This window comes from Zootoca vivipara, chromosome 4 (assembly GCF_963506605.1).
Source record: "Zootoca vivipara chromosome 4, rZooViv1.1, whole genome shotgun sequence".
NCBI lineage: Eukaryota > Metazoa > Chordata > Lepidosauria > Squamata > Lacertidae > Zootoca > Zootoca vivipara.
The window spans coordinates 48,238,118-48,266,093 of NC_083279.1; the positions used below are offsets into that span (position 1 = coordinate 48,238,118).

The 27,976-nt window shown below is 43.3% G+C and overlaps 1 protein-coding gene across 1 annotated transcript; it reads left to right on the forward strand.

Annotated features, from left to right (window-relative positions):
• On the forward strand, window positions 1–27,976 carry RIPK4 (receptor interacting serine/threonine kinase 4). The gene is made up of 8 exons (XM_035115444.2): window positions 1–311; window positions 15,090–15,381; window positions 21,105–21,253; window positions 22,210–22,259; window positions 22,877–23,035; window positions 24,632–24,732; window positions 24,872–25,127; window positions 26,015–27,976. The coding sequence occupies exons 1-8, from the start codon at window positions 130–132 to the stop codon at window positions 27,172–27,174; spliced, it is 2,349 nt and encodes a 782-aa protein (XP_034971335.1). The 5' UTR covers window positions 1–129; the 3' UTR covers window positions 27,175–27,976.

Sequence of the window (27,976 nt, forward strand, 5' to 3'; positions counted from 1 at the left end):
GGGAAAGGAGACGGCGCCGCCAGATGGGAGGGCGCTCAGTCCGCGAAGGGAGGCCGTGCAGTTCAGGTGTGTCTCGCGCGGGGGGCGAGTCGTCCGGCTGTCACACTGGGGGAAGAATCCGGGGGCCGTATGGAGAAGGAGGGCCGCTCCGCGTGGCCCATGGGGCTGCTGAAAACCTTCGACGCCAGCGAGTTCGGCAGCTGGGAGAAGATCGGCTCGGGAGGCTTCGGGCAGGTTTACAAAGTCCGCCACATCCACTGGAAAACCTGGCTCGCCATCAAGTGCTCGCCCAGCTTGCATGTGGATGAGAAGTAAGGGCCCGTCGGGCTGCCCGCGTCGCCGGGCTGGGCGTCGGGGAGGAGGAGGGAGGCGCGCCGCCTGGTTGGACTTCCCCGACCGAAGCGGGGAAGGATCGCGAGCTCGGCTCGCTTGGCAGCGGAGGAGTCGGGACCCCTGAGTTGGGTTCCAGCTGCTTGTGGGTGGGGGGTGTCTTGTCAACTAGAAGTGGCGCAATTTTATTTTATTTTTGGGCGTCGTTTTGCAAGTGCAGTCCAGAATACGCGCGAAGGGCGCCGCGGCGAACCCGTTGAAAGGCTGCCCGGGCTGCGTTGTGACCTTTGGAGCGGTTCCCTTGGTTTCCAGAGGGGGCTGCCGGCGGGGGGTGGACGGTCCCGTTGCCCTCGAGACTGCCGCGCGGAGTCGTGCAGGTGTCGAACCACCAGGGACCGAGGGAGCCAGATCTGCTGGGCTTACTTCTGAGGAGGCACACTCAGGGTGGCGCTGCAAGTCGTAAACGGCAAACCTGCTTGCACACGCACCCCACCCCTTGGTAACTTCCCACGCTGAGCCCAGCTGCAGTCCTGGGCTGCTGCTAGCTAGGAAAGAATTCTCCGTTTGGTCAAAAGCACGTTTTAGACAGGTCTGCTGCTGGGTTTGAGAACTTAATATAAAGTGTTGTTTTGTATTGAAAATCCGCTTTGGTTGAGATGTTCGCATTTTCGTTTCTTGTTGCTTAGTTCGGGGTCCGGGGCAGCGCGGTGCGCGCGCGCGTAAAAATATGCTAGTAATTTGCAGTTTTAAAGACGGCGCTGCTTTCCTATGCGAGGCTTCGCTTTATGCAAGGAATTTGTCCTGATTGTGTCATCGACTTCTTAAGGAAGTCTGGTAGTTAAAAGCCTATCTCTTGTGCGGCTCGGATGGCGTAGAGAGGAAGCTAGGACGAAAAAAAACACCCGTCTTATTTCCCTCCTTCGGCTGGTTTGCTTTGCGCAGCCTAGGAAAGGTGCAGAGTTAATTTCAGTTTGCTGAGCCGCCTGAAGTAAGGAAAGGGATAGGAAATAAAAGAAAAGACTTGTGTGCATTAAAACCCCATGTATGCTTTCCAACTAAGTCCTACTCGGAGTAGACCCATTGAAGTCAGTGGTTCTACTCAGAGGGCGATTTGGCAGGCTGCCACGCCATCGTTCCACTTGAAGGGCCTTTTGGCGAAACAGTTCGGCTCCATGAAAGCGAAGCAGAAACACTTTGAAAGGGGCACCATCCGCTTCCCACGGTCCTGTCCCGTCCCAGCATATGCAGCTCCGGTTCGCTCGCTGCCTCCGGTTGTTTGCTCCTCGCTTGTGAAACGATTATTTTCATTATACGCCGCCGCGCATGCAATACGTTTGCTTACAAAGGGCACTTTTGCACCGCGAGGCCAATTTGCCTGCAGATTTGCGGTAATGGCCCCTTTGTAATGCACTCGCTTAATGAAAAGGAGGCTGCATTTATAAGCAAAACGCGTTGGCAACAGTACGGGACGCTGGGAGCGATCGGCTTGTCGCTGCCTGCAGAGTTGTGCTTCGGAGTTCTGCAGAAAGGACCGGCTGTTCTGCAAGGGTGGCGTGCAACGGAAACGGTGGAGGCGAAGGAAGATGTAACCCCCACCCCCGGTTTTCTGGGTCGAAGCTGGTTTGCGTCGGTGGGTTTGGAAAAGGCTGAAGTGTGCATACACACGAAAGCTCATACCTATGACAAACTTAGTTGGTCTCTAAGGTGCTACTGGAATGATTTTTTAATTATTTTTTGTTTCGACTACGTCAGACCAACAGGGCTACCTACCTGTAACAACTTGAATGAATGGTTAGCAACAACGGGTTGGATCCAGACTAAAAAGTTTCGTTGCACTTGGACCCCACAGAAATGAGTGTGAAAAGTTACTCATGGTGTGACATTAATTTCAGTGGAACTAATTTAGGGTGTTGCAAGGTCGGTGCCAGGAGTGCCTGGCGTGCTATGGTCCGTGGGGTCACAAAGAGTCGGACACGACTAAACAACAAGGTCGGTGTTCCTCATGCGTGCAAGTTTTTTTGCATGGACCATATGACATTGTTGGTAGAAAAAAGGCCCTATTAAAAATATATAGAGAGATTTACCATTTCTGCAGCAAATTTGATATTTATTTATTAAATTTATTTCTCGCCCTTCTTCCCATAGGATTAAACAAAAATCTTGTTGCCAGTTGACTGTTTGCAAGATCTAAACAACCCATTTGCAAATTAAGTCTTAATCCAGCCTAAAATTCTTGCTGTAGGGGTCACTTGCTGCTTCACACATGAGACTAGGTTGCAAAATGCAGCCTGCGTTGGTCCTAAATGTATTTGAAAGCAAATCCTGTTGGGGTTTGTTTTGCTTCCATGTAATGTTGGGCTGCCAGATAACCTTGTGTTGCATCATTTTATCCCAGAAATCATCAGCAAAAGCCCTGAGCTGCCATTTAGAAATTGTCAATTCTGGAAATTAAAAGCATACCCTTATTCAGATCTCCTCAGAAGCAAGTTGTCACTGTGCTTGGTGGGCTTCCTCAGTGGTAACCATAGTTCTGTGGGACAGAACACTTGTTTTGCATGGAGAAGATCCCAGGTTGGTTCAGTCCCTGGCACCTCAGAATCAGGTAGCAAGGTAATGGGAAAATGTGGGAAGAACCCTGGAGACCTGATGATAGTTAGAGCCAGGTGGACAAATAATCTGACCTGGTATAAGGCTTCAATGTGATACCTTGAGCTGTTTTTAGCAACAGATCACAAATATTTGGCTTCTGATCTGAGAACCTGTGAAGTTTTCTAATTTTGGGATTCTACCCCCGAGCATAGCTCATTCTCTTGGGGCAACTTTGTAGGCATCAAAAATATGAAACCGATCACTATCTTCACATTTATATGCTGTACTAAAGTCTGCTGAACAAAGCTTTAACAAACCTGTAAAAGTCATCCCTCATTTGATGTATATTTGATGGATATATATATTACTTTCGCTCTACATGAACTCTAAATCACACTGCAGAGTCCCTGCAGTTTGCAACATCTCACAGCAGGTGGATGATGTGTATAGAGTGCCCTAAATGTGTTATAGTCATATTTTTATATGTATCCTAATTTTCAGAGCTTGGGTAGTTCTTGGAAAAACAAGCATCAGAGGGAAATACTAAACACTTTGAGTGCGTAGAGCATTGATATTGTATTGCAGGACCAACGTGTCTGCAAACACTGGTTTCAAAAATCTCTTACCGCTTTTGAAAACTTGGGCTTATATATGTGAATATGTCAATTTAGCTACATCACTCAGACATCACTTTAAACTGCTACAATGGAATTTGATTGCTAAGTTGTCATGCTTATTGCAAAATGTTCCAGACACTTGGTACTCACTATTCAGTTATGATTTTTGAGCAATATCTAGACTAAAATATTTGACCCCTACCTCTGGAGGTCAGGGAAAAGCACTTTTGGTACAAGACCTAGCCACTGTACATTTAAATGCTTTTCATATGTTAAAAATATTGATTCTGACACAACGCTGCTAACAGCAAAGTATTGAAAAAGGAACCACTGGGGTGATCTAGCCCAGTTCTCTGTCTGCCCATCTACTCACCTGCCCCCACAGGTCAAGCTGTAGAACCCATACCATAGTGTGCAACAAGATGAAAGAATATAGCTTCAAATGCCAAGCCCTTTATTTTAGGGAAGGGCACATTCTCCCATCCTGATTTGGAGCGGGGGAAACTATTTGATCTCAAGTGCAATGATCTCTGTTGACAGAAACCATATCCTGGCCTAAGACAGGTAGCTCCACAGAATCATGGGGTTCGTTGACGGTATCCATAAGACAAATCGCCCGAAATCCAGTTGCCCACTATTATTGATAATTCATTGCAGTATGTTGCCAGGCTGTACAGTACATAACAGATCTTGCTGTTGCCCAGCTTATCCTTGGAGTGTTCCAGAAAGCACATCCCTGATTCTCTGCCGTTTTGCAAGAGGCCCACAGCAGGTAGATGAATGTGGAAAGTTTGAACACGCTGTGTAAGTCACCCACACTGGGTATACGAGTTCACTTTCTAGCCATGGAAGAGCTCTTCTGTTCACTGGCGTATGTAGTAAGTGTCTGTTAATAATGGGGGCTGTACGAGTGGAATAGTCTCCCTCAGTAGATGGTGGGCTCTCCTTCCTTGGAGGTTTTTAAAGCAGAGGTTAGGTAGCCATCTGTCATGGATGCTTGAGTTGAGATTCCTGCATTGCAGGGGGTTGGACTAGATGACCCTTGTGGACCCTTCCAACTCTATGATTGACTTCTAGTGGGAGGTAACACCAGGAGTGTTCTACCAGTGTTAGTTTTGTTGAAGACTTAGCTTGGCTGCTTCTATTTCGATGGAGGCAAGAATGCTTAAAAATACCATTCCTGAAATATCTCTGGGAAAAGTGCAAGCCCTAAGTGGGCATAGAGATATAAAATGAGCACCTTTTTGTGACACAAGAAATGTGCATGTTCTCAAATACTGTAGCATGTAGCTCTCCACCATCATTTTTAATTGTTTCCTCTTCCTGAATCTATTCTTAATATTTCTGTACATATTTCTGGACTTGCAGTGTTCTGAAGGAAATCATCGTGTGTGTGTGTGTGTGTGTGTGTGTGTGTGTGTGTGTGTGTTTTCCAGTTGTGGAGATTGCTAGCTGAAGGATTTGAAAGTCCTGTTGTTTGGAGATAGTCCATATTGGGAACCTCTGGCCTAGGGACCAAATGTCAAGCCCTAGGCCACACCCTCTTGTCAGGACCTACCCACCCTTCCTTGACCTTGCTCTGCACCCTTCTTGTGTGTTTGTCTGTTCAAGGAATGTGTTCTTGAACTGTGATAATGTATCTTGCTTGCCTGGATGAAGAAATTGTGATGGTGTGTGTGTATGTGTATATATTGTGTTGGCAGGCTGGGATGTATCCTACTATTTAAAGGTGAGGGCCGCATCCTTTAGCTTGGCCACTTCTGCCTCTAGCCACAGAAAGGACTGTGGCCCTCAAGCTAAGAAGGTTTCCCCTTCCATAGTGAAAAATCACATTATATTCTCTCATTATGTAAAAAAAAGCGTTCGATAATAACGTGAAGGAAAGTTCTGGCTAACTTGTCCTTTTGTATCATGACTCCTGTTGCAATAGTGCCTGTACCTGTTTGCTCGTACAGCTTAGAGGGACAATGAATATTTTTGTTTCTAAAAAATGCCTCGCTGTAGGAAGTAAGCTGATCTTGGATTTGGAAAGAACAATGTGTGATTCAGTAATGAATAAACCATGATGCTAAAAACTTTATCTAGGTAAATGAAGGATTAGAAGATTCCTCCCCCCTCCCCTGCCTAGCTGGGCAGGACTGCAATACTTTCCAAAAAGAATTAGAAGCTGGTTACTTTAATGCCTCAAGAGCTGCTTTTTAAAGGCTACTTTGAAGTGGGGTCTTGGATGGCTCTGGCCACGATCACCTCGCTCCTTCATAACTGTATGCAATAATGGTGACTAAATATAGTTGCTAAACCTGTTGTGTATAACTAATGACCTTCGCCGAACTTCAAGCAGAAAGAAGCGAGGGACACCTCCAACAGTCTGTCTGCGGTGCTTCTTGCCTACAGTGTACTGGGTGGGCCTACTGTGGTGTTGATGATGGTGGTAATGATGGGGTTTAACCACTTTGGGCAGGCTAGTGGTAAGAACTTCATGCTCACCGAGTTAAACGTCATGCACTCTTGGCTGGGAGCAGTTCCCAGCACATTATAGGCCCTACCTCAATCAGGGCATGTGGTGGCTTGTGCTGCTAAGCCTTGCCCGTTTGCAGCTCCAGAGGTCAAAGTAGGCACCACCAAAGCAGAAAGTGCTTTGGGTGCTTTCTTTTGAAGTGCAAACAAATGAAATGGCATGCAAGCAGGATCTTCTCTTTAGGCCCATTGTGATATTAGAAAAACACAAAGGCCTGTGCCTGGGGTGGGGAGTGGAGAAAGGCTGGGTTATAATGGAGGGATAGTTTCCTGATGGCCTATCTGTGTCACGGTATCAAACCCTTGTATAGCCAAGTTGCTACTAGATTAATTTGTATGGTTGATAATTCTTCTCTAAGTGAGTCGTTGGGTTCTTTTCTTTTCTTTGTGCGACTTGTCATAGATTTACAACTGGGGGTTCCACTTAATGTGATTTGATTTCCATGGATGATGTGCCAGTGTCTACAGGTTCTCATCCTCTCTTTGTGTGGGTCTTCTTTTTATCTCTCCGAAGGTCACTGCCTAAGAATGGAGGAGAGAGACATAATCGTTGACTCTTGTTTGTGTGTGTTTGTTATGAACTAGAGATTGCTTCTCTACAGTTGAGAGAGTTTTTCATAGAGTAAATGCCACACAGCATGACTAATGATGAATGGCATCTCAGACAGATGAGTGTTGAGGCGGACAGAGTGGAGCTGTATTGAAATGCTCTTTGAGCCCAGGAAGCAGCTTGCTAGTTCAGAACAAGACAAGATCAGACCAGAGCCTCATCTAGTCCACCATCTTCTCATGGTGACCAACCAAGTGAGCTTCCTTGGAGAGAGGAGATGTAGCCCAGTAGTGGGTAAGATCACAGTATGTGCGTGTTGTGACTACCATTCTAACTTCATAAGTGTTCAGAGGTATCTCTGTATTTGTGTTTGGCCTATGCTGAAATTTACCATGACTTTCTCACCAAGGTCACTATTGGAATATTGTTGCCATCCCCAAACTATTTAGGCTGTGAGAGTTGTAGGCTGGAACTGGGAGCAAGACTACTTTCGGGGCAGTCTGGTTTTTTTTGGGGGGGGGGGCTCAGAAAGAAAGCCAAAGCTATTATGCTTGAAATAATTCTCCCTGGGTGCAATTATTTTTAAATAAGGAATTCCCCCTCTTAAAATCCAGAGTCCAAGACAATAAGATCACAGCATATAAACATCTGTGTGCTGTGTTTTTTTATATCACATGAGCCAGGTTGCCATGGGCAACTAAGGCACAACTTTATTGCTTTTTAAAGCTAGATAATATCTAGGCAATTACAGTTCTGCATGGGACCTTTGAGAATTGGACACTGCACAGCAACGTTGCTGCCTACTCCTTTCCACCAGCTGCTGTGCCTTATTATGTCACAGCAGCTAGGTCCACTCAGAGCACTGCACTGGGGAGGATGGTAAAATAGAAGCAGCAGCAGCAATTGGGAAAGCGAGTGCTAAGATCCCTTCCATTTATCAAGGATTTCCCCCTGACATCATGTTGTAAAAATTAACTTTGTTAGTATCAGGAATGTGGCCTGCGAATTTGGGTAGGAGCTGGGGATCTCTGGAAACAGCTCTTCTTTGAGAACAGACTGATGATGATGGTCAATCAGCTGCAAAGCACTTAGCCCTGCAAGCCTTCACAGTGTAACAGGAAGCCACTTGGCTCCTTGTAAAAAGCAAAGCAAAAGCAAAATTAAGCCCTAAAAGCTTTTGTGGTGGGTTTTCTTTTTTAATGGCAGTAAATAGATAGACACCTTTTCATTATGTTGCAAAATGCCTCAGTTAAATGCAAGTTGGCAGAGATGTTATTTTTCAAAACTTTTCATTATTTCCATTTCTCCCAGTGTATTCATTGTAGCCTAGTTGCTGCTTCTCTGGAGCCCTTTCACCAATCCCCTTAAAATATGCTGTCAGCTATAGGAACCCTGTGGCCCTGCAGATATTGTGGACTCCCAACTCCCATCAGACCCACCCAGCACGGCCAGGGGTCAGGGATGATGGGAGCTGCTGTCCCACAACATCTGATGCCTGCCCAGCTCCTCATCCCATATACTATGTATATACGGTATGGTAGTATTCCCCCCCTTCCCCTTTGATCCAGTTGCCTTTTGAGTCATAGTCACAAACCACAAACTCAAATCTATTTTTGCTTTTATGCTTAATCATGACTTAGATGTAGAAGAATATCCGTAATCACGGTTGTACACCTTGGTAGGATAAGACTGAAGGTTGAATCAGTACTCACACCTGGCATTGCAGTTGCAAAGCCAGGAGGAGCTCAGCTTGGAGCCCACTTGAAGAAGAGGCAGAGAGTTACCTTTATTCTACAGTTCTCTTCTCCATAGAGACACACTGATGTTAGAAGGATAATGCAAACAGGAAAAAAAAGGATTATAATCAGGAAACTGAAATGTGTTTCATGTGCCTAAAAGTGAATGAGACATGAAGAGGAACAAACACCAAAATACAGTGGTGCCTCGACTTACGAATTTAATCCGTTCCGAAGGCACCTTCATAGGTCAAAAATTCGTAAGTCGAAAAGCGCCACTGGAAACGCGATTTCCCATAGGAATGCATTGGAAACGGAAAAATTCGTAAGTCGAAGCAACCCCATCTAAAAAAACCCTATCTAAAACCACCACGGTTTCCATTCGGATGTCGAGAAATTCATAAGCGTGTGGCCATTTGCCGCATTCAAAAGTCGAAAAATTCGGTTGTCGAGGCATTCGTAAGTCGAGGTGCCACTGTATTTTTCTTGAGAGGCAAATAAGGAAGGGAATACAGCTTTTCATTCAGTTATTCAGTTATACCTAATAGAGAAAAGCATATTGTCTCCTCCTATTCAAAATGTGTTTTCAAAACAATGAAATTAGGGAAGCCTTGGGGCAGTTTTTAGTACTTTAGAAAAATAAATTCCCTTTCTGATTCGCTAAACCTTATTTCCTAGTTTGGGGGCCCTGCTCTCCTTTTCATTGCCCTTCCATGTTTTTTGCTCTTGCGTGTTCTACCTTACATAAGAGTTCTTAAATTTGGTTGTCTTACAAGGAGGAGCCACATTAATCCTTGGGCTCCTGCACTCAACCTCCCCTCTTCTCCTTCAAGGTTGCTGCAAGGGAAATTCAGAAGTTTTCATTTTTTTATTAACTGCAGCTTGTTATGACATCCAAACCTAGACGTGCTTAACCTTAACTGTGGTTTATTGAAACCAGACATCTACATAGATCATGGTTTTCAGTTTGTTTCTTTGAGATTGATCACAGTTTGTCTGTCCACAACAACCCACAGTTTACTTAAAAAGAGAACGAAAGCTTAATAACTTCTCCTGACCTCTCCAGATTGGGAGAGGAAATCTGAGAGCCTGAGGTTTGCTGCAGCTCATTTTTCTAACAGTAGACCGTGGTTTGGTGTTATGTGTGAATGTTTATATGGCACTTTTTTTTCAAAAAGAAATTCCCATAAGTAGACACTCTTTTTTTTGCCGGAACACTCACAGGATTTAGAACTCGTGCCTCTCAGTACTTTAGGATATGCACAGGAGTCATGCAAAAAACCCCTCAAAACTAGCAACAATTGCTAGGAGACAAAGCAGATTTCCTTGTCCCAACGCAGATAATATATTCTTGCAGGTTCGGCTTGGGTCCTGTATTGGAATGTGCACAGGTATATAGATAAAGTTGATCTTTTTTTTGCTGGAAAAATTAAATAAGTGGAGTAATTATTATTGATAGAGATCTCCAAGTTGAGTATTTTAATGTCCTGATCATTTGCATATATATGCAGTATATATTTTACTGACTACTGTGGGATCATTATCTCCTCTCTTTGGAGTAATAATGAAGCATTTAACTGGCTTCTCTCAGGAAGTACATGCTAGAAACATGTACTTTTAAAGCTTGCCTAGCAAGTTTTTATAATTGCAAATTTTAGAGTACAATCCTTTGGGTGTTATAATAAAGGAGATACATATTCGAACAATGCAAAGGGAACAATAAAACTTTCTAAGAGGGAACGGGAGGGATGCAGAAGAAGTAAGGCGGCGTACCTTAGGGGTTCCTTTAAAAGCTTTTCTGATTATTACACATATTTGATGGATCACCTGATCCATGGATTTTGTCCAACAGGTAGGCTGTGCACGTACCGAACCTTTAAAGCACATTCAAAATACTGTACATCCTTTCCCACAAATAATTCTGGGCTAGTTTACCCCTCACAGAGTTAGTTCCCAACAACCCTTAACAATCTACAGTGCCCATAATTCTTTGAGGGAAAGAATGTGTTTTGAACATGCTTTAAAGCCAAAGTGTGTACACAGCTGTAGTCTTGCTGCTGATTGGGGGAAATCAATTGACAAAAATATAATCTATCCCCCATACAAAGCATGCGTAGGCTGATTTGGAGTGTGACTGTTTACAGCTACTTACGCATTAGAAAATTAGATCCATGTTGAAGACTTCTTTCTTTTTCAATGGTAGGAATTTTACACCTGGAAAATAAATAACATTCCGTGACTATTGGCCCCCATGGAATTTCCCAGTCATTCAGCATTCTGGATAGGGAGAAAAGTGTTAATTCAGGAGAAATACTTTTAGCCGCATGGGCTTTTCTGTTATCTGCTTAATGTTAGTCTGAAAGACTAAGGGGAAATTAGAATTATGGCATTGGAAAGAGGCCATTTCACATTTTCAAAACCCACCTTCACTCAATGTGCAGAGAGTGGGATTGTGCATGCTGACCTCCTCAGATTCAGTGGCACATCTGAAAAGGATTTCAGCACATTGACAGCTTCCATGTGCTCAGGATCTTGCAGATATAGCTGGACGAGTGCAAAGGTCCCTTCCAGATGTTTTGCTGAATGTGCAGAGGTGGCGGGGGGGGGGACATTATGAGGGCACCTGAAGAGAGCTAGATGTCTGTGATACTCTAAACATTATCTTCTTGGGTGATAGGTTAGGATTAGATATATTTCGGAATTTAAGCCCATTGATTCTTAGTGTGCCTACTCTTTATTACTTTGTTAGATACCTCCATTGTGTTAAGACTGAGATGAAAAGGTGCAAAAGTGAGATGAACATGTTTGTCCTTTATTATATTTAATCAAGGAGAATAGATACATATCACTAGGGATAATGGAACAGGACCTTGCCATTAAAAGCTTTTGACAAGCTGTGCCCTGTGCTTAGAACTTGAGCAATGTCAACCAAGTGAGTGCAGGTATCTTTCATCGTTGTTCAGTTAGGCACATGTGGTGTCCTCGGGACACTTTAGTAGTCCTCAGTGTGATGGGAAAATTGAGAATATTTGATAGCTAATATTCTGAAGCCCTCTTCATGCACTCGGTGTGAATATGTGTGGTATAAAATTTGGAATGGAGGGAAAGCGCGCGCACCGGTCCTGCCACCAACATCCCTGCGCATGCTCGTTCCTCTTTCAGACTTTCCTGCATTGAGATGGAACATCTAAAGTGGAGCAGAAGTGTGTTCTCGTGAATCCACTTAGACTCCTCTTTGTGACCAGGACCCCTGTTAAGCAGGATTCCTGATCAAAAGGATGATTTTAAGCAAGTTTAGCTTAATGTGCTTAGGACCTCCCTTCAGACCTTTCCCTCTCAATGTAGTAAAATACAAAATGAAGATATTTCAGGAGGGGGCTTGGATGCATTGCCTCCCCCCCTTTTTTTGCCCACACACATTCAGGTGAACTCTTGAATAGGGCTACTGTACCTATCCAATTTAGGATGCTAGTTCGTTCCCCTTTCTGTTTACTTGGCAAACGAGGCATAAAGCAAGGAATAACTTTCTGAAACAAACCTCTGTTCATACAGAAGTTGGAGGCCACTGGCTTTCTCTTGCCCACAGCAATAATCTCCCTTTTCAAGTTCCTCTCCCATACAGAGCTTCCAAGATTTATGCAGTCCTCAAGGCAAATGTCGTTTAATATGGAAATTATTGGTAAACTTTACCTTTCTTAGTTTCTATCAAGTTGCTTCCTGCTTCTTTCCCCACCACTGGACCCAGAACTGGGCTTTCCCCAGTCAAAAAAGTGTCAGTGGCTGGAGATGAGTATGTAGTATTCAGCACATGTCCTTTCCATCTCACAGTTGAATCCCAGGGTCAGTCCATGGGATCTTCTGCCCCTACTGCCATTCCCCTTTGCTGTAGCTACCTGTTTACTCCCTCATTTGGAGATGGCAAGTAAATAAGTAGCTTGAGAACCAAGGATCAGTATGTCCTTATGCCTTCTGTCTCTCAGAGGTGGTCCGAATTGGGCCCAGAGGGGGTGTGTGTCAAGTAGGTGGGCAACAGTGAGGAGCAGGAGAACTGCGGGTAGGGGCTTGAGAGCCTCTCTCCCAAGGGCTCCCTAAAACCAGGAACCAGCTTTCATTTAACATTGTGTGTAAATTTGCCTTTGACTTGGTGGTGGCTTTTATTTTGCCTGTTCGGTCTACGACTGCCCACCCACTTTCACAAATTCCACCTCAGTATTCAGAGATTTTCTACAGTTTGTATCCCACGCTAGCTGGAGCTCTGTGAGTTATGTACGCTTAGGGGCAAGAGTTGGCTGCGCTGCTCATTCACTGACACTCCCTTCCTCCTTGTCATGTCAAAGCACCCTGATGTTTCTCTTCAAAAGTAATTATCTTAAAAGAGAGGTGCCTCAGGGCAGTAATAGCAGCCACACTGGATACTAGAAAGAGACCCCACCATCTGTTCCCACACCCAGTCTGTACCGGTAGTATTGAAGTGGGGAGGAGAACTAAAGAAGGGCCTCCAAGTCTCCTCTCCAAGGAGACTCCAACGCATCTCTCTAGTTTGAACCTTCTTGATGTGACTCATTGGTCCTTAAAGGCAACATTACTGCACCAGATTCTTACTTCTAGATATGGACTTGCTAGTTAATGACTGTAGATTTAATTTAATGACTGGCTACCTAGCACTGATTTCACTTATTTTTCACCGTTCTCAAATGAAACTCTTTTCGGGGGCAACTGTATAAGTATCCCCTTCTGTCCCAATTTTAGGTAGGAAAACCCTTTCCCCTTGTTACTATGTATTGATGCCTTCACCAATTGCTGCCTTCCAGCTGATGGGAGTTGTAGTCAAAAGCAGCTGGAGGGCACCCAGTTGTTGAAGTCTGATGTACTGAATTCTTGAACAATACTGGATTGTTTCTGCCACATACAGTCGTTTGGGCTGACACAATGGCATTTGATGAATTAGGAGGACTTGGCCTCATAGCATCTTTGGGGGCATTTAGCAAATAATATAGAAAACTTGAAAATACTAGGAGTCTTACGGACACTTTTGCTTTTGTATTTAGGTCACCCATGAGTCTATTTTTATGTTGCTTTCAAGTAAGGTGAATGCAGTGACTTGAACAGACTTCTCATCTTGCTATGTGTAGCCATGTTCAAGTTACATCAGCTTCATTGTGTTTCACATCAACAAAGACCATGGTTGGATTCTGTTTATCATAGTGTTCTTAACCCTATCTTCTCTTACACACTGGGCTGGACTCAACTTAGCTGCTGTTTGGGTGGGAAGCAACATCTCATTCAACGGAGCTCTTCCTTCCCTCCTCTTCTGCACGCCCCACCACTTAACCCTGCTCTTGAGGGTTGGGGAAAAGCCCTAGAACATGTCTGGGGGCACATGGTGGGAGGAGAAAGTCCTGTTGTGTGAGTGGACCTCATTCCTTGCATACATACCCCCTGTACTTTGTGCTACATTGAATTATACTCTCTCCCTTGGTCCTAAACAGTGGAATAAAATGTCTTAAAATGGAAGCACTAGCAGGAAATGGAAAGAGCTTGTGTCTAACAGGGCCTGCAAACAGCACAATTTTATTTATTTTTTGCAGTCCTTTACAAACTGTAAATTATAGCTTTGCTTGAGTTTTATTCCCTGTTGCTCCTTCATCTGCAGTCGTGAGGTCTCTAACTAATTTCAAAACTATGGAATAGGGAGATTTGTATTGGTAGTCTAAAGCTTTGGGGCTCTTAGCTAGGCATCTGAATCTGGGAGTTTGCTCAGCGTAACTCTGTAACTCAGTGTAACCATGAAAACTGCTAGATGACTTGGGGACAAGTTATGCATACTATCTTCTGCTAACCTACCCCATAGTTTACAGTGAGAATAAAATAGAATAACCTCCGTGTGCTTCTTGGAAAAGGTTGGAATGAAAATGTGGATAATAAGTCTTAGATACTTGAAAACCCAAGAAGAATCTTTCTAGAGCAGACCAAAGAGGCATCCTGTTCTCAGAGTGCTTGTTCCCATGCCTATCTAAAATCTAGGGAGTAGAAGCCTAGGAGAGTTCACTTCAGATCAGTGTCCTAACTTTTTCATCGTAGTGCAGATAAAATTCAATACCATGATGAATATTTTAAGTGCTTCACAAAGGGAAGTTTTATAATACTCTTATCTATTTAACCTTTTTGTGCTGCCTGGACAAAAGGGTGATAATTTATGAGCCAAAATTATGTGCATATTCTAGTTCTCCGTAACTACCTAAATGAGATTAGTAACTGTAAGACCATCCTGCAGCTTTCATATGAAACCCATTTACAAATGATTTTGGCTTGATAAAATGTACACAACTTAGAAATTCCAGAGAAGTTAAATTTCAGCTCTGTAAAACACAGCGGCTGAGTTGCATATCATGATAAGCCATGCATAATAATGGTGTGCTGTGAACAGGAGATTCACTCCTCCTTTGGTCTTCCCCACTAGTCAGTGGGAGGAACAAACCACAATCCTTGGCTTAGCATTATAACCAAACCCATAGATCACAACTGGTAAGCAAGAACAAACCTTGGCTTCAGATCATGATTTGTTTGGACAACAACAAACCATGATCTCCATTTCAGACATAATGCTGTGCCAAAGGTTGTGAATACATTAATGGATACATAAAAATGTATGCACTAAATATCAGTAAAACGGAAGAATTTCCCATACAAAATTTGACGCTAATAGATGACTGAAATGCTAAAGTCCTGCACTTTACCCTTTTTACATAGGGAGCGTATGGAACTGTTGGAAGAAGCCAAGAAGATGGAAATGGCAAAATTTCGCTACATCCTTCCAGTCTATGGCATCTGTAAAGAGCCTGTGGGCTTGGTCATGGAGTACATGGAGACAGGATCACTGGAGAAGCTCCTGGCTGCAGAACCGCTGCCCTGGGACCTGCGATTCCGAATTATCCATGAAACAGCTGTGGGCATGAACTTCCTTCATTGCATGTCCCCACCTCTGCTTCACCTGGATCTTAAACCAGCAAACATACTACTTGATGGCCATTATCATGTCAAGGTATGTCCTAGGCCATTGCTATTTGACCCACATTTTTTTTTTTGCCATATCATTGTCATGATGAGACTGAAGGAGAGGTTTGTCTCTGGGCCTTTCAGTGCAAATTCTGCTTTGACGTGCAACTTGATTGTGAGTTCAGTAAGTCACATATTATCCTTGCTTTATAGCAGGAGTGGGGAACCTTTGGCTTTCTAGATGTTGTTGGACTACAGCTCCCATCCGTACAAGCCGGCATGGCCGGAAGTGATACAAGTTGTAGTTCACCAACATCTGAAGGGCCAAAGGTTACCCACCCCTGCTTTAAAAGTTTGTCACTGTTTTCTAAACACAGTTACAGCTTTTCCATTGTTTTAAAAGTTTTTTTTAAAAAAAATGAGTACCGGGAAAGAAAAAAAGCAAGATATTGCAAAGGTGTTTTTTTTAAATAATAATAATTCAACTTTCAGAAAATGCTATTGTGGTGATCATACAGACAGATCCCAACTCATGCCTGTAAGCAATCTTATGTTTAGAATTGAAAGCTCTTTGTGTAAGAGGTTGTATGATAATGATACTTCTTTAGGGGAAGTAAAGAGGAAAAGTAAAGGTTGATACCCATGTTTTTCTTTACATAGATGGCTAGTTGCAGTGTGGTATTACAAACCAACATCTTTCCTCTATATAAAATACATTTATGGAATATTTTAGTGCAGGTGTGCATAAATAATCTTGAATTGTGGCATATAACAAACATCTTGCAGCTTCCCTGTTTAGGGAAGCTTTTAATGTTTAATAGATTATTGTATTTTAATACTTCTGTTGGAGGCCGCCCAAAGTGGCTGGGGAAATCCAGCCAGATGGGTGGGGTATAAATTATTATTGTTGTTGTTGTTGTTGTTGTTATATAATAATAATAATTAATAACAACACAACAAAGAGAGGTTAATTTGCCAAACAAGCTTATTTCAGGCCATGGGTTATGAAGCTGCCCTGTTTAACTAACCATCACTGTTAACAAGGAGCCTTGGTTCACATGTAAAACTAAGCCAATGTTCTTAGAAATAGAAAGGAAATTCTGCAGAAGCCCCTTCTCCTTGCCATAAGAGCCTGATTACTTGCTCAGACGTGCCGAGGCTCATCTGCAGTCCACTAAAACAAAGATTACTATTAGAGCTGAAAACGGATTTCACTGTTTCTTTTTCAACTAATTAATTGCCAAAATTCTGTTCCTGTGTAATGTGCTTAGTATCTTGCTACTTGTGGTGTGAATGAGAACAGACAGATCTTTGTAAAAAATAGCCTATGTTTGGTTTTGGAACATATTGATATGGTTCAGGAGGGAGTTGGTGTGTTCAGTGCTTGAAACAGCTCATTCATGTACCAGTGGGGAGCCATGGTTTCCCATTAATATCTGACCTGCACCCTAGATTTTTAGATATTTGCACAGCATTAAAGTTACAGTGATGCCTGGATTCCTTGGGGGATGAGGAGTTTAGAGCTTGTTTCTGTTCCCAGTTCAAAACTCCTTAATTTTCTAAAAATTCATCTTCTCAACCTTTGATGCTCCCCCCAAAAACATTATGGTATGCTACACTGCCAGAATACAGGAAATTGCTTTGGTTACAGATATTATATATAAACATTATATTCAGTTATATTTATATATAAATATTCAATTATAACTGCATACTTATAATTGCCGGTTCCGTGCAATAGATGTTTTAAGTCCCATGCATTTTTATGAAAGTAGCAGAATACCTTTCTTTACTTAGATGTAAAAACAACAGAGCATCTTTTGGCACCTTAAGGACTAATAAACTAAGGTGCCACAAGGCTCTGTTGCACAAAACAAAAACCCACCAGACTACACCCCTGGAAATGGACTTAAATGTGTTTCTGATTTTATTTGTGAGGTTTGTGTTTAATTCTCACCCCAAAAACTGATTCCAGAGTTTTGGAGGAAACTCCATAGCGTGGGGGGGGGATTTTTAGAAGGGAACAGAAGTAATGCCCTTCTCCAAAAGAAAGTGCTCACAAGCAGAAGTGCCTTTTGAATCCAAGTTCAAAGCTCTCCAGTCACATGCTTATATCTGACAACTAAACACACAGAAGTCATAGCAGAAGGGCTTACTTTTTAATCCAGCTTTATTACTCGATAGGCTATCCTTGGCTTAGAGTGCGGTGCAATAAAACTCCTTACCAATGACTTTTCTGTTCATTCCCCACCCGAAACCCACCTGGCACCTTCCATAGTTGTGCTCTATAACCTTTGAAGCTGCTCTAGTTCCAGCCTTATGGTTAGATTGTGATCTAAGTTGTTGATCGTGTTGTGTGTTTGTTTGTTTAGCTTATTTTTATAGTGCCTTTTATGTGCATGGCACTATCTAAAGAACAGGTGTCATCAGTCCCTACTCCAAGAAGGGCCTTCCAGTCTAACGTAGAATCAGGCAAGCAGCTGAGGAAGGGGGGGAAACAGAGGCAATGGGAAGAATAGTTTATTATTCCAGTGGTGCATCCTTTAATTTAGTTACATTGAGGCATAGCGACTGTGGGGATGAGGGAGTGGCAAGAACAGAGGCAGGAGGTGAAAGGAAGCAGGAGGCACTGAGTAGGACTGAGACTGGGAGACACGGAGGGGGCAGGTGCCATAATGTTCAAGGGTGTCTCCAGGAGTCTAAATACTCAGGGCACACGCAGGACTCTTCAGAGCTTCTGGTGGTTGCTGGAGTTCTTGGGGGTGGAAGGAGCCCTAGAGCAACCACCCGGGCCCACCCTAGCAATCTTGATTCGCTTTTCTGAAAGCAGTTCTTGTAAGGGGTTGCAACATTCCAGAATAGGGCTCCAGCCAATATTATTTAACAGGCAAGAGCAGCTGAACGAGGAGTTCAGGTTAGCTGAAAATAGGTGTCCAAGCTGTGCTTTGCATGGAAATATGAGTGAGGAGACATAGCTTGCTGTAACTAAAGTTGCTTTTGTCTCTCTTCCATGGGGTTCAAAGAATGTGTGTTGCAAGTGTTAGTCACTCCCTGTAGCTGTTCACACATATCTCTGCAATAATTTTAATAGCCTGAGATCACATTATTTGTAAAGGGGATTTGATACTTGGTTTCATTTCTCTCTTTGCCAGATGTTATTACCTGGTTGTGTGGGAGGCTGTTGCAGAATTCCCATAGAACTTTGATGTTTGCACCCGAAGTTGTACAAAGGGTGAAATCAAGGCCCTCAAAATTTGGCTAATCTGTGCATGCCTATCCAAACTGGTATCCAGATTACCGGATGGAATACAAAATAGAGGTGTTGGCTTCCTGCAGTGGAATTCTTCTTTTGCTCCTTATCCATTTATTTGGATGGTGTACAGCAGAAATCAAAACCTCTCAAAGAAATACCCCAGACGTGGCAAAAAGGTTAAAAAAATCTCGGAGAATTCTTGGATTTTTGCTGCATTTGGCTGTACTGTCTGCCACCCATAGGCATGTCAGAAGGTGTCTTGAATCTAATTAAAAGCCCTTCTTTTATGACTGTATTTTTGTGTGTGCTACATGGTTCCCACTGATGTTAATAGGAGCTGTATGACTAAACGCCATGCTCAGTGCTAGAAACTTACTTCAGAGCATCTAATTTCAAACCCACACGACTCCTTCCAGAATGCAGCTCTCTTGCCAAGGCTTGGAGAGTCCTTGAAGGCACAACTCAGTTTGATTTAGTTGTCAGAGCATTCTGATATGCTCAAAGCTGCAGCTTGACTTCTGTGTTCTGATTATAATGATAACAATTTGCTTAAAACAGAGACTTGTAAGATGAGTTTGCGTTGTCTAGTGATTCATAATGCCAAAATTAGTCACTTTTGCACCTGGGTCCTCCAAAAATTTGTGTGCCATTGCATGGCTGAAATCAAATTATACAAAAGTTTAGACAATAATCTCTTTTGTCACTCAGTGTGGGAGACTGGAGGGGGGGCATATCTAAAACATGAGCCTTTGGTAGTTTACCTTGCCCTGCTCCCCTTGGCTTGGCTGAAGTTTGAGCTGGGACTTCAGGAATCACGATAAAAGCTCTTGCTTCAAAAATATGTGAACTCAGGGTGTGTCTGGATATTTACATTCAGGGACAAATACATTGAATCTTTCCCCACTTCCTTCTCCACCCTGTGCATCTAACTACTTCTGAAACGTCTTTGCTGTTGTTTCCCATTACAGTGGTACCTCTACTTACGAATAACTCTACTTACAAATGTTTCTACTTACGAATGGAGCTCCGTCCGCCATCTTGGATGCGGTTTAGATAGGATTTTTTCTACTTACGAATTTTTAGATAGGGTTGCTTCGACTTATTAATTTTTTCTCCCAATGCATTCCCATGGGATTCGACTTACAAATTTTTTCTACTTACGAATGTGCGTTCGGAACGCATTAAATTCATAAGTAGAGGTACCACTGTAGATTTTTTTTCTCCCCCCGACCCATACTGTCATTTCTCCTATCAGGCCAACTAACTTAACAAAAACAATGTAAGTGGTTTGCAGTGGTGTGTACTTATTAAAAATTACTTTCCCTGAGTTTCAGGGTTGGCAAATTACATATGAAAATAAAGTAATCTTTAACCAGAAGCAGTTAGTAACCTTCCCTTCCTTCCTTCCTTCCTTCCTTCCTTCCTTCCTTCCTTCCTTCCTTCCTTCCTTCCTTCCTTCCTTCCTTCCTTTTTCTTTCTTTCTTTTGCCTCTGTTGCACATCATTTTGTTCCAAGTACATAACCACAAAGATAAATCTCTCTTAAAGTGATCCACATTGGTGCAACAGTCACCTAACTTATAAAGTCACTCCTCCTAAGTATTTCCCTAGGTTTGCAATGTCTTGCACTACATTCCTAAATAGCTGGGGGGGGGGGAACCAAGTGTCTCAGGAGGTAGAATAATAAGGCCTTTAGCCTTGTACAGAAATGCTTCAAATGTGTGGAACATTAACAGTTCTGTTTATGAGGCTGTTGAGCTTTTTGTCTCTTGCCAGCTCCCTCCCTTTGAATCTCCTAAGCAAAATCCTGGAAGAAAATCTATGGATTTATTTTGTTTTGACACTTAAACATAATTGGGTGTGAGAACTCTTAAGAAGTGCTTGCTGTTACTTGCTTATTCTTTCCATAGCCATCTGCCTGATGCTCACCAGTTGTTGCTTTCATATCTTTATTCGAAAGAAGAATCCCTTTTTTTTTTGGTCACTCCCTGGGTATGCAAGGTTGCTGCAATTTCTACAGTGTATATCTATCAGAGGGCCTTCTCAGTAGTGGCACCCGCCCTGTGGAATGCCCTCCCACCAGATGTCAAAGAGAAAAACATCTACCAGACTTTAGAAGACATCTGAAGGCAGCCCTGTTTAGGGAAGCTTTTAAAGTTTAACAGACCATTTTATTTTAATATTTTGTTGGAAGCTGCCCAGAGTGGCTGGGGAAACCCAGCCAGATGGGCAGGGTATAAATAATATATTATTATTATTATTATTTATTTATTTATTTATTTATTTTATTATTATTATTATTATTAAAATTATTTCCTTGCATAACATTTAGCAGACATCAGCATGTTTTCTTGCTTGGGAGGCACAAACAGTGCTGATTTGTGAGGCCCAGAGTAAGCACTTAAGCCCAACTGTCTCCAGTCCTCAAAACCACTGTGTTTGAGTTTGTGCAACCACACATGCAGCAATGATTTTGCAGACTACTCTAACTGGAACTCTTTTTTTTAACTTTATCAGATTTCAGACTTTGGATTAGCCAAGTGCAATGGCCTTTCACATTCTCATGATCTCAGCATGGATGGGCTTTGTGGCACTATAGCATACCTGCCCCCAGAACGCATTAAAGAGAAGACCCGGTACTTCGATACTAAACATGATGTGTACAGGTTTGTACTTTTCTTCCTCAGTGCATCTATTTCTCGCCCGTATTTGCTAGATAACTCTGGTAGAATTAAACTCTTGGGAAATCCTTAGAATTGATATTTTGTTTAACCATATTGTTGCAATTGTTTATCAACAAAACAGGACACAAAGGCCAACTCTTCAAAACTTAGGAGATACTTAAGGGAGTCATTGTAGCTTTAATGCAATGCACTTTTCTCATGCTCACCAAAATTTTGATAAATCAACCTCTGTGTTTGAATTCCTTCTTGAACTGGCAAAACCAAGGTCACACCTGCAGATATTTCTTGATTCTTTAGGGAGCAGTGTTGGAACCCAGTTGATCATTTTCCAGACCTCCTAATTTTCTTTGGGGCCATCTGGGTGAAGCTGATCTGGGTTACACACCTCAACATGCCAAGCCACTTGAGAGCCATTAAAAGCAAGGTTTATGCACTGTGTAGCAAGTGCTGTTTCAGTGATCATGTTTCATTAACGTCCAGCCCAAAGGTGACATTGTCAACAGGCTGTGGAGAAGCAGTGTGCAAGCACCATGGGTGTGTAACATCTCTTTCTGTGCGCCAGAAGTGAAGTTGATCAGCTGTAGATTCAGGACAAGGAATAGAAAGTAATTTTGTACACAAGGCATAATTAGAACAGGGTTGTCCGGAAGTTGTTGGACTACAACTCCTATCATCCATGACTACTGACCAAGAAGACTAGAACTAACAGGACTTGGAGTCCATTAAATATCTGGATGGCACCAGGATAGATCTTGGTCTGGTCTACAAATACAATTCTTATGTTCTTTTGAGACCCTTTTTCAATTATAGCATCATACCAAATTTTTAGTTGATGGCCTGAGATGATTAGCACTAGAAAGCCTAACAGTAATCAAGAAGAAGAGAGTGCATCCTATGATTTTTATAAAGTTAACATTAACTGATGTTTCTATTTGCAGCTTTTCCATTGTTATCTGGGGAGTTCTCACACAGAAAAAGCCCTTTTCAGGTAAGCAAATAAATATTTGTGTAATGGATCATATTTTAGATGAGCACATCAAACAAAAGTCCTCCTCAAATGTGTGTAGGCCCACCCTGAGGGGACTAGCCTTCAGAATGCCCAAGCTTCATCACTGCCGATTATACACCTGTTCTAGCTGCTTAACAACACCACCTTTCATGCATAGCTTTGAGGAAGCCTCAGCTATTATTTCTGCACTGAAAGCCAGACTGGAGACCATAGAGTGTCAGGCTTGATAAGGAACAAAAGGGTCATTGCATCTACCCTCATATGAATAGATGGGGACATGTTGCATCCACCAGTGTCCTCTTAACAGTTAGCCAAGCTGTTCAGACCTCAACGTCAGGTAAGTAAAGAGCAGGCAGCCTTGACTTTAACCTGAAACAATGTATGCAGGGAGCTAGGCAACATACCTTCTGCCATTACCATCTGATCCAGAGACCCTAATCTATGAGACTCTTGAGTCAGTTGAAATGCATACCTCTTTCTCTTCTAGAAAGAGAACTCTAACAGGAAAGAGGACTCTGATTAAGGTGATCTGAGATATTGGTCCGAGGCTGCTTCAGTTCTCAGAGTAATATTAATTTGTGCCTTTTCCTTTGCAGAAGAGAATAATATTCTACATATTATGGTGAAAGTAGTGAATGGCCACCGCCCAGAGTTGCCAGCTGTCTCCAGATCCAGACCTCATGCGTGTAACAGCTTGATCAAACTGATGCAAAAGTGCTGGCAAGATGATCCTAGCAAAAGGCCAACATTTCAAGGTAAACTTTTTACCGACTAGTTGGCAAACCCAGTGAGTCATTTCAGTGTTCGGGACTCTACTAATCCCTGGTAGAGAGCTCCACCAAAATCTTGTAAAAATGATGGATGCAAATATACCCAACCCACTCTTTTGCTCAGGCAGCAGTATGGGGCACTTCCTCACTACAGGGAAGGGATTATCAAAGAACTTGTCCGATCATGAAAGTGTTGATTTAGATGTCAAATGATCTGGCTAGCTCCCCAAGTTGCTGCCTAGGTTTAACGTTTTGATCCTTAAAATCCCAGGTAAAACGTTAGGTGTCTCTTGTTTCTGACTGCGTATTCCGTAGCATGAAAGAGGTGTCATGAAGAGTGAGTTAAGGTCATGTTTGATTAGCTTTAAAAAGCAGGTTGAAGAATCAGCATAGTCTGAAATGTTACAGCAGGTGATTGGATGTGGTTTTACTGCCATATTGCAGTTTGTGCAGCTTCCTTATGTTGCAGTTAACTTTGCGGGTAAGAGCCTTGTGCAATTTCTGCTATAGGAAGAGCCCTGCTGGAACTGGTCCAGCATTCTGTTTTCTCTGTGAGATGCCTATGGGAAACCCATAAGCATGACATGAGCACAACAATGCTCTCCTGTTCATAATCCCAAGTAGCTGATATTCAGAAGCCTCTGACTGGGGGTGTGGAACAGAACCATTAGGACTAGTAGCCATAGGTAGCTTATGTTCCATGAATTGTCTAATCTCCCTTTAAAGTCATCCAGGTTTGTGGCCATCACCACATTTTGTGGTAGTGAGCTCTATAGTTTTAACTATTCATGATATGAAGAAGTGCTTTATTTTGTCCGTCCTGGGCCTTCCACCATTCAGCTTCTTTGGCTGGCCCTGGTTCTAGGATGATGGCAGAGGGAGATAAATTTCTCTCTACCCATTTTCTCTGTAATGTACAGATGATACAGCCCACATTATACCTGCCCTTGTTCTCAACTAAGGTCCCAAACATTTCCTCAGCCCCTTGATCATTTTGGTAAAATGGGAAAAAGAGCTGGCAGCTTGAAGCTGTGTGTGTGTGTGTGTGTGTGTGTGTGTGTGTGTGTGCGCACAAAAGCATGCTGGGGTGGGAATGCAAATCCTTCCCTTGGCACAACAACTAATCTTCTCTCCTGGTGACAGATTTGAACATGGCACCATAACCTGCTATGTTGTGCAACTGGCATACTCTATTCCATCTCAGTAGGTTTTGTGGTGACATAATACAGTCTTTACAGGGCAGAAATTCCCCACAGAGTTAATTGCTTACACAGAGGAAGTAAAGCACATTGGGGAAATATGTTGCTGTAGCAGTGGGAGTTTGGACCAACAACACCTTGATTCAAAAATTATGATAATGTTATATAAAGAGTGGTTGGCCAAACTTTCAAGTAGGAAGCAGTATCTTCTAGCAGCTGGGTAGTTTAAAGTTTAGTTTCTCTTATCTAAACTGGCCAGTTGTTGAGAAAGAGATTATGGTATATGGGAAAAATACACAGTTGCTGTAAATGATGCACATATTTTTTGACCCATCTTCTACTAGTATAAATCTAATCTTTGGCTTTTGTTTTGGTTTTTAAGAAATTACTTCTGAAACAGAAGACCTTTGTGAAAAGCCAGAGACTGAAAACAAGGAACTGATAGTTCAGGAGGACACCAAAGATACTCGGACTTACCCCAAGGTATGTATTTCAGCAGTACTGTATGTGAAAAATAGAGATAACTTGATATTGGTGCCTTCTTCCCCTCCTGGGTAACATTTGACAAGCACTTTTAATTTGTAATTTCCTCCCTCTCTCCACCCCACACTCTTTGTTCCAGGAGCTGCCTGGACTATCCCAGCTAAAGCAAGGGTCTGAATCCTCCTCATCTAAGGATTATAGCCTTTCGGAGTTGTTGTCCCAACTTGACTCGGGAATTTCACAAACAGAAGAGCCTGAAGAACTCAGTCGTAGTGCTTCTGAGTCTAGGCTTGCTTCCAGCGACAAGAGGCTTTCAGGAGTGTCCTCAGTAGACTCTGCCTTTTCTTCACGCGGTTCCCTATCCCTGTCATTTGAGAGAGAGAATTCTGAAAGCGGTAAGGGTTTTATAGTTTTAGCAAACAATAACTTGGAAAAATGAATTCTGGGTGTGTGTTGGGACTGGGTGGCTGTGGAATTAGCGGTTTCTCATGTCCTATATTGAAGGCAACTTTGCCATGAGATGATCGTTTGTGGGAGGATGCGGCACAGCCAGCAGAAAGTCCCCTCCCTCATTTTTCCATGGCAAGCGGCTGGCTATATGTTTTAAGTTGTTGCATATCAATCACTGCTCCCCCTCATTTTCATAGGCTTCCAAAGAAGTTGTGAGCAATGATCATGACGTCTCTTGGGGTGATACCCAACTAAGTCATATTCAGAGTAAGCCCATTGAAATCAATAGACTTAGGCTTTCTGTTTTGAAGTTAGCCTCCACCTCAGAGGAGTTGCCTGATCTTTATCTTGTTTGTTTGATAGCAAACCAGTTGCACACCACAATTCTGCCAAGACCTTAAAACTGGGCTGGGGAACCGTTAGCCCTTCAGGTGTTGTTGGACTCCATCAGTACCAGCCAACATGGCCATTGATTAGGGATGATGGGAGTTAAAGTCTAGCAACATCTGGAGGGTCAGAGTTTCTCCAGTTCTGCCTTAAAACCAAGGCATTTGAGGGTCAAAGGCTTCTTTCCATGAAATGTGTCCTGAGTGTTCCTAGGGAGGTGATAGTATGAAGAATGCATTGTGCAACCTGAACTAATGAATCTACATAGGGAACACAGGCAGCTGTCAGGCTAATGGTTCATCTAGCCCAGTATTATCTACTCTGCCACTGGCTCTCCAGGGTCTTTAGCAGGGCCATGAAGAGTGGAGCTGCCATTTATTTATTTCTCTTGTGCCTTTAATGTATGATTGTCATGGAATTCTAATGTTGCTCTTTGCTTCTCCAGATCTTGGTTCAACGGACATCCAGAAAAGAAAGCTGGCCGAGGCGATCACATCTGGAGACACTGGCAAACTGATGAAGATCCTCCAGCCACAAGACGTTGACCTGGTTTTGGATGGGAACTATAGCCTCCTGCATTTGGCTGTTGAGTCGGGCCAAGAAGAGTGTGTCAAGTGGCTCCTCCTTTACAATGCCAACCCCAACCTGACCAACAAGAGAGGCTCCACACCCCTCCACATGGCCATAGAGAAGAAGAATAAAAGCATTGTGGAGTTGCTCCTGGCGAGGAAAATCAACGTGAATGCTAAGGATGAGGACCAGTGGACAGCACTTCACTTTGCTGCGCTGAACGGGGACGAGCTAAGCACCAGGCTTCTTCTGGAGAAGAACGCCTCGCTGAACGAAGTAGACTTTGAAGGAAGAGCTCCCATCCATGTGGCCTGCCAGTATGGCCAAGAGAACATTGTGCGCATCTTCCTGAGAAGAGGGGTTAATGCAGATATCAAAGGGAAGGAAGGCTGGGTGCCTTTGCATTATGCAGCATGGCAAGGTCACCTATCCATCGTGAAGCTTCTTGCCAAGCAGTCCGGGGTGAATGTGAATGCACAGACAGTGGATGGGAGAACCCCTTTGCACCTGGCAGCCCAGAGAGGGCATTACAGAGTAGCTCGTACACTTGTGGACCTGAAGTCGGATGTCAACATCAGAAATGCCTCACTCCACACCGCTCTCCATGTTGCTGCTGAAACCGGCCACACGGGCACTTCGAGGATGCTCCTCAACCGGGGCGCAGACGTAGAAGCCACGACGGCCGACGGCTGCACTGCGCTCCACCTGGCAGCCTGCAGGGGCCACTTATCAACCACCAAGTTGCTGGTTGAAGAAGGTGCCAATGTCCTGGCCAAGGGGCCTTCCAAGAGGACGGCGCTGCACTTTGCTGCTGGAAATGGACATTGGGAAGTAGTAGAGGAGCTTGTCAGCCCAGAGAATGTAAACGACCCCGATGAGGAAGGCTTCACAGCTCTACATCTGGCAGCCAAAGGCGGACATCCACACACCCTAGAGGTTCTGTTAAAGCATGGCGCCCTCACATTTCAGACCCCTCTGCAGGCGGCTAAACAAAATGGATACAGTGCTGTTACTATGCTACTCGGTGAGAGCTAAGTGAACAGACTGCTTGTTTATGTCTTTTGACTTTCCATGGAGACTCTGGGAGCCTGACGATCAGGGTTTTTCCTCTGACTGCTCCTGTGTCATGTGTATGAGTCTGCTTAAATTTGCAGGTGAGTCTGAGTTCCATCCTGGCAGAAGCAGCATTGTTGATGTAGCAATGCGTACTAATGAACCGAGGGAGCGTGGGAGCAGGAGCCATGAAATCCTGAGCACGGAGCCTGGCACTTTCCTGTGATGTGCTGTTGAGCAAGCCATATGTAAAGACACTGTGTTCTTTCCCCGGGGCTTCAGCAGTGGGGGGGGGGGGAGTTGATCTGCCCTGAAGATGGTAGGAGGAGCAATCTGCATTGCATTGCTTTAAGAAGTGGACACTTGTTGCTTTCCGGACAGAGTCAGTATCTTAATATTTCAATCCTTTTTTCTTTCTTTTTTACATTCAGACAAATGATGGGGAAGAAGATGTCTTCAAAAATCATGCTAGAATGTTTTTGAAATTGATTTCCTCACCCCCCCACACACACACCATTGCGTACAAAAAGTACTCTAGCAATCAAAATCTGTTTCACAATGTGCAAGAGTTTGTTGAAAAAGAATGTAAGAAGTGCCTATTTCAAAGCCACACATTTCTGTTTTCTCAAATTGTTGAGCTTTCCTTTTACCCTAGTCAGCAAGTCTTTGCAATTAGAACTGTTAGCACCCAAAAGTTAACTGAAGGCAGTATTGCATAGAAATTAATTGGTGATGTAGAATACATCACACACGTTTAAAGTACACACACACACACACACAGGGC

What these genes read in the sequence shown, in the direction of transcription:
- RIPK4 (XM_035115444.2), top strand. Translation starts at nt 130, where the DNA reads ATGGAGAAGGAGGGCCGCTCCGCGTGGCCCATGGGGCTGCTGAAAACC. An exon ending in ACAGAAAAAGCCCTTTTCAG is followed by an intron (nt 22,260 to 22,876) that starts GTAAGCAAATAA and finishes TTTCCTTTGCAG; the next exon opens with AAGAGAATAATATTCTACAT. An exon ending in CAAAAGGCCAACATTTCAAG is followed by an intron (nt 23,036 to 24,631) that starts GTAAACTTTTTA and finishes TTGGTTTTTAAG; the next exon opens with AAATTACTTCTGAAACAGAA.